At 38.6% G+C, this 6,513-nt stretch overlaps 1 protein-coding gene across 1 annotated transcript; it reads left to right on the forward strand.

Annotated features, from left to right (window-relative positions):
- The first annotated feature begins 1,386 nt into the window (after positions 1–1,386).
- LOC311037742 (nucleolar complex protein 4 homolog) lies at positions 1,387–2,639 on the forward strand. Its single transcript, XM_084047015.1, has 3 exons — positions 1,387–1,464; positions 2,174–2,287; positions 2,404–2,639. The coding sequence occupies exons 1-3, from the start codon at positions 1,405–1,407 to the stop codon at positions 2,521–2,523; spliced, it is 294 nt and encodes a 97-aa protein (XP_083903141.1). The 5' UTR covers positions 1,387–1,404; the 3' UTR covers positions 2,524–2,639.
- The last annotated feature ends 3,874 nt before the right edge of the window (positions 2,640–6,513 follow it).

Consider the following 6,513-nt stretch of genomic DNA (forward strand, 5'->3'; position numbering starts at 1 on the left):
TAAATGACTCAATAGAAGAGTAGGGAGACAAAAGTTACATAGTGCTGCATTAATAGCTTGCTATTTACATTAGAATTACATTCTCAGGCTGAACTTATGCTCTCTGTGTACATTCATAATATCCCCTACTGTTGAAAAAGCTTGTGACAAAAAACCAACCCTGGGAGGTGGCTGGTATGGAGAGGTCTGCTTTTGCTAGAGGGCAAAGCAGTGGGTACTGCTAAGCAATTTTGTTCAAGCAAACTCAAGAGTAGCACAATGATTTTCATCACACCGATTTGATTGTAATATATTTGTCTCGATAATTAATTTAATGATGCATCAGACAGATGCATCATTAAATCCCTAATGTAACTCAATGGGGAGATTATTTTGTATTACTCAAAGGAGCAACTATTGAATGTATCTTGCCAATATTTGGAGTTCTATCATGGCAAGATAACCACACAAACCAAACGGATCAACCTGTACCATGTTTTCCCTGCATGCCTTGTGCCAAATAGAACAGATATACAAGCTAACAATGCCTTGTGATGAAGTGTTGTTGGAGTATAAATTAGACTGCAGGTGTTGCAATTTTGTACTGAATGATGAGGCATTTTTCAGTAATCGATGGTATCTAAGCAGTTCGGTCAGTGCCATAATAGTAGGTAGTAGTACCCAGCCCTACACCAATGTAGAACTAACAAAACAAATTGTAAATGTAGGCTACACAATTGCACCTAATTCTTATTCAGATAAAAGAGTAGAAGCACAGCTCTTGAGCACATCGGGTGCCATGGAAATTATCCTGAAACTAACTTTTCAGCCATGCTAGATTTCTCCATGTACTTTCCCATGTTGTAATTATTCCTATGACTGACACGTACAGACTGCAAAGAGAGGAAACAAGCTGGACAGGTTGTGAATCTTTTTTAGTTTTTAGCCAGCAGTTTGACACCCCCTGCCTTACACCATACATGCACCGACATCTACACATGCACAATGCAAAACTCTCACATAGGACCCACCAATGCCATGCCCTGGTCCCTTGGTCAGGAGGTCCTATAGTTATTTATAGGCATATAACGATTTATCGTAAATCTATTAAAATCGATTCAAGCTGGTGACAATTTAAATCGATTTAATAAAAAAAGAAAATGCAGGATCTTTGTAATAGAATTGATAAAGAAGTTGTCATTTCCTACTGTATGATAAAAGAAAACAGTATTGTAAAAAATAGAAGAAAATACTGGATTTGTGTAAGAGGGGGGGAAAAAAATAGATTTTTCGGTCATTTGTCTGGAAACAAATCGTTGAAAAAATCGTGAAAAATTGTATCGTGAACCTAGTATTGTGACATGCCTAGTTATTCATCAGAGTCATAATGTATGCTTGACAGAGCCTTGTGAAGACCCATATCTGATGAATGAGGAGGATCCTGCCCAGAGCCATGCCTTGGAGAGCAGCCTTTGGGAGCTGAAGGTGTGTATTGTGTATGATACTCTGGGTCAGTTTTTAATTTTGTCGACTAAAACGATGACTAAAAATGTTCGACTACCTTTTTTCACTGACTAAGACAAAATAAAAAACCACAGAAGCAAAGATTTGAGTATTCACTTTAAAATAAGATATATATATTCAAAGATTTGCACACATTTTCGCGATTTTTCAAAAATAGCAGATCTACAAGCTCGTAGTGCGGCACTCGGTGCCGCGCTATGAGCTTGTAGATCAGCTATTTTTGAATAGCCAAAGTGTAAAATAATGCTTTTTAGCTCAAATAAAAAATTAACGACCAACGGCTCCCAATCACAGGCTGTTTGGACAATGATGTGACCATGTGCATATCATATTGGATAAAGAAAATCTTCTACAGTTGGTATCTTATTATCTTATTTATGATTAAACTTAACCCATTCAATCCAGGAACGCATCTACAAATGTCTTCTAAATCCTAACTGGTTTCTGAAAAACGTATGTTGCTATAATATCAGTGGTGCTCAAACTTTTTCATGTCCAAGGATCCCCAATATTATATGTATTTGCCCGCGGACCCCCATCGCAAAATATTTTGTTACAGGGACCCCCCCACCCAGAAGCAAAGATTTCTATTTTTTGAATAGCCAAAGAAATCTGAAGATGACACTGATGCGTTTCGTGTCTTCTTGCCATGTGGTTTACCGCCTTTCAGACCCTGCAGAAGCATTATCACCCAGATGTGGCCGCGGCTGCCACAACGATCAACACGCCCCTGTCGGAGCTAGAGGATGACATCAACGAGCTGCTGGAGCTAACAAACTATGAGGTGATGTGAAACCTGAAGGCTGAGACGATATCAGCCTATCACAACAGCCAACATTATTTTCATCTTCTGTGGATTGTGAATTTATTTGGTTGCCATGTGTTTTTTTTGGTCCCCAGCTAATGGAACGGGACCTGAAGCAGAATGACACCAAGGGCGTGCCGCTGGAGTTTGACCCTGCCACTCACTTACTACAGGGAGGGGGAGCGGTGCTGGGCCAGCACTTTGGTCTTCTGTAGCAGTGGTTCTCAACCTGTGGGCCCACTGGTGGACCTTGAGGGGGTTCCAGGTGGTCCCCAGCTAAATGATGGAGAGTTGGTAACCAAATTGACTCTTATAGATCTTTAACTCTTGAGAGCGTAAAATGAAACCAAATGTCCATTTGGTTTCATTTTACGCTCTCAAGAGTTAAATTATTGTTAAAACATCTGCATTACTTAATTAAAGAATTGTTATTTTGATCAACGTTTGCCTGTTATCTCTCCTATGGTACCAACATCAATACAGCATGGATTTGTGGACACAGTCGTTAACAAAATCTCTTTTCAAAGTCTTGGGTCTGAGGCTAAATCTCATCAAATGGTGGTCCGTGGCTCAAATGCCGAATAAATAATGGACCTTGATATGAAAAGGGTTGAAAACCACTGCTTTAGAGCAGTGATTCTCAACCTGTGGGTAAGGGCCCCAAAATAATTGGAAAAACACTACGATGTTTTATGAATATAAAAAAAAGAGAGTTTGCTGTAAACCTTGAAAAGGTTAGTATACTTAAAGTATACTAAGTTAGTTCCATTGATCCAAGCCGGAACACAATCGATTGATTGATCATTAAAATAAACATGCTCTGAAAATGCACGCAGCCAAGCCATCTGACCATCTCGGCTGCTATGTTAAGTGGTCAGATCAGATGACTGGGCCGCGGACGCTTTTGACATTTTCAAGTTGGCCCTGACCCAGATAAGGTTGAGAACCACTGGTCTAGAGACACCGTCTTGATACCACATTTCTGTTTGTTGTAAATGGGTGTAGAGACTCGACCCTTGATGCTCACGCTTTAATATTGCATCCACAGTCCTTTATCATTTATCCTTTTTTACTTTGTTTTTGATTAATTGCATCTTATCAATAAAACTGTATAGAAAACAATCCTATCAAGTTCACTAAGGAGACGATAAATGCAAGTCTAAGGGATATAAATAATATTTGAATATTTGATGTGTTTTGTTTTCCCCTCACTGAATGTTTTTTATATCTTTGTGGTCCTCCTACAGTAGTCCTGCCCTGGCTACCACACAGGAGGGGAGCAGACATTCATAGTGCCTTCAAACATGAACAGAAGAAATGTCTTAACACTAAGCCATTCGTTCTCAATCTTTTCAGGCTGCGATAAATAATCATATTTGAACAGGGGATCCCCCCCTCCCATCTGACAAGCACTTGGAATTGGTAAGAGTTGAGGCATTACATTTTGTATGACTCTGTTCCACAGATAAATATTGTGAAAGTAGCCGATCTACAAGCTCACAACACAAGGTGTTGCGAGCTTGTAGATCGGCTGACAAAAACAAAAAAAAAATCCATAAATTCAAGACTTCATGGGGTCATTGATAGAAAATAAGTAATTTTTTGGGTGAACTACCTTTAAGGGGGTTCCAAAATGTGTTAATACATTTAACCGCTTTATCCATATTATATACCTTATACGCTGGCTATTCAAAATTATATGCTGGCTATTCAAAAATAGATACACAAGCTCACAGCGCATCACTTCATGTCGCCCTGTGAGCTTGTACATCTGCTATTGTTTTTTTTAAATTGAAAGATCTTGAAAGTGTCTTGTCAATAGAAAAATTCAATGGACCAGATCTGTGGGGGGCACAGTGGAGTAACATTTTTTTGTCCTCCATCCGATGAAATATTTTATTTTCTGGCCAAAAAGTGTATTTTGGGGGCTCCCGAGTGTTCCCACTAAGGAAACGGCAACGGCTCGAAAGTAACATGGCGTTAAGGAGAATTCCTTCTAACGCTATGGACCAGAGCTAGGCTCCCAAGTAGGGATGCACCGATATATCGGCATCGCCAAAATATCGGACCGATATCAAAACAATATATCGGTTTTATCCGATATTTTATTTTATAATATTTATGTTTGAATGTGAAGCTGAAAAAAGCCTTTCGTGACGATAAAGGCTGCAGATACAATCAGCATTTTATGGAGAAGCTTTCAAAAGGGTCAACAAGTTGGAAATATGTTAAATAAAAAATACTACATTTATATTGTAGGCCTTTATATCAGGTAATAAGAATGCACTAGTTTGTTAGAAGTCTCCATTTGCACCCAGAATCACAGATACTGTATAATAAGAGTAAGGTAAACCCTACTGGAGACTTGTAATGCAATATCAGTATAGGTCAGTTTGTGCATTCAAACGCATCCCTAGTCTCAGGCCCAATGCATAAATCAAATCTTATGGGGGGGTCCCTGGCATATCTTTTCAATGGGGGTCTGTGGACTATTTATCAATTTGGGGGACCTTGACATGAAAATATTTGAGAACCACTGGTATAGGCTACTATAGCTTGTGCTATTTTAATAAAAGACAGCCAGAGAATTACTTCATGATCATGCGTGTATATGCAACATGAATCAGAACTGCAAAGATCCAGCTGTGCTTGATTTAGATCGAGTACTAATAGTGTTAATTTTGACAGCAAAGTTTTATTTAGTTTTAATTTTAGTCTTTTGAATAAGATTCCATTTAGTTTTAGTCATATTTTAGTCATTTGAAATGTACAGTTGATTTAGTCGACTAAAATGTTATTTTGGCAGGCCTTGATGACATCGTAATGCCTGATTTATACTTAGCTGTATCATTCCGAAAATAGCCGATCTATACAAGCTCACAACGGCTATTTTCGGAGTGTGACGCCCACATGCAGGATGCAGCCAAGCATAAAATGACTCGTCTTAGTTCTACTGGATCTCTTCTCCACTAGTCCCTCCCTAACATTCGTCTCGTTTTTATTTGTTGACAAAATTGTCAATATATTTAGTCATAGTTTTAGTCATCATAGGTTAGTTTTTATATAGTTTTCGTCATTGAAAAAGGTAGTTGATGAACATTTTTCGTCATAGTTTTAGTCGACAAAATTAACACTGCTTTCTACAGTCTGCTCAGTTTAAGCATGCCATATGGTCACACAGCAGGCAGACCTGGGTATAAAGCCTGCTTCATACTTCGTCGCATAACGGTGCAGCGCGTCAGAAACAGCAGAGCGACAAGCCCACAATGCAACGTGCTGTAGGTCTTGCAGGTTTTGTAGGTCTGCTATTTTCAATGCATGACACCGTTGTGCGACGAAGCATAAATTAGGCACGCCACGAGCATCATTTCAGAATCGTTATTCGAGTTATGTGCTGCAAAAGAGCAAAGTATTGTCACGAAAATGCCAGGAACAAACGTGCATACGAGCATATATTTGGATACAGACACACACACTGTGCATACCCACAGTGTGCATGCACACACATTTTCATATACACAAGCCATTTGGAACCATGGAAACTACTGAATCTGAAGTGGTATCTTGGGAGATGCCACACGTTCACATACCCACAAACACACAACTACAGAACTTTGGAATACACATGAAGATCAGCACATTTGTTTTTGGATCCTATCATAGGTGCCTTTTACAGTTCTTGCAGAAGATTACAAGAGCCAGCCATTTAAAGGTGTGAAACCGACAAAACTAAGGTACATTGTCATGAAGATGAGGGGAGCTGACGATACTCAATTAAATGGGTAAGAACAAAATAATTCTCTTAGAAATGTAACCTAATTGTTTGAAATGTACATGATTTATCCGATGTTTACCATATACCATTGACACAAAGATAAACGGAGGTAGCAGGCAGCAACAGTTTTTAGATGGCAATAATGCAACTGAAATAAAGTGGTACACACATCATCAGAGATGTATTTTTTGTTTTACTTGTATCCTCGCTTCTCAGTCCGTTGTCATGGATACAACATTTGTCAGTGATGACAAATAGTGAGTTATTTTTGTTAGACCTTTTTTTTCCTCGTAAACTTAAAACATAAATGTTTAAATGTGCCATGAACTCTTTATAAAGCTCTTGATATTGTTAAATATCCCAAGGTCATGGGGTATCTATCTTATACAGAAAAAGTATTGCCTATTATGAATTAGATATTTATCATAAA

Source organism: Gymnoscopelus microlampas, assembly GCF_963454915.1.
Source record: "Gymnoscopelus microlampas genome assembly, chromosome: 21".
NCBI lineage: Eukaryota > Metazoa > Chordata > Actinopteri > Myctophiformes > Myctophidae > Gymnoscopelus > Gymnoscopelus microlampas.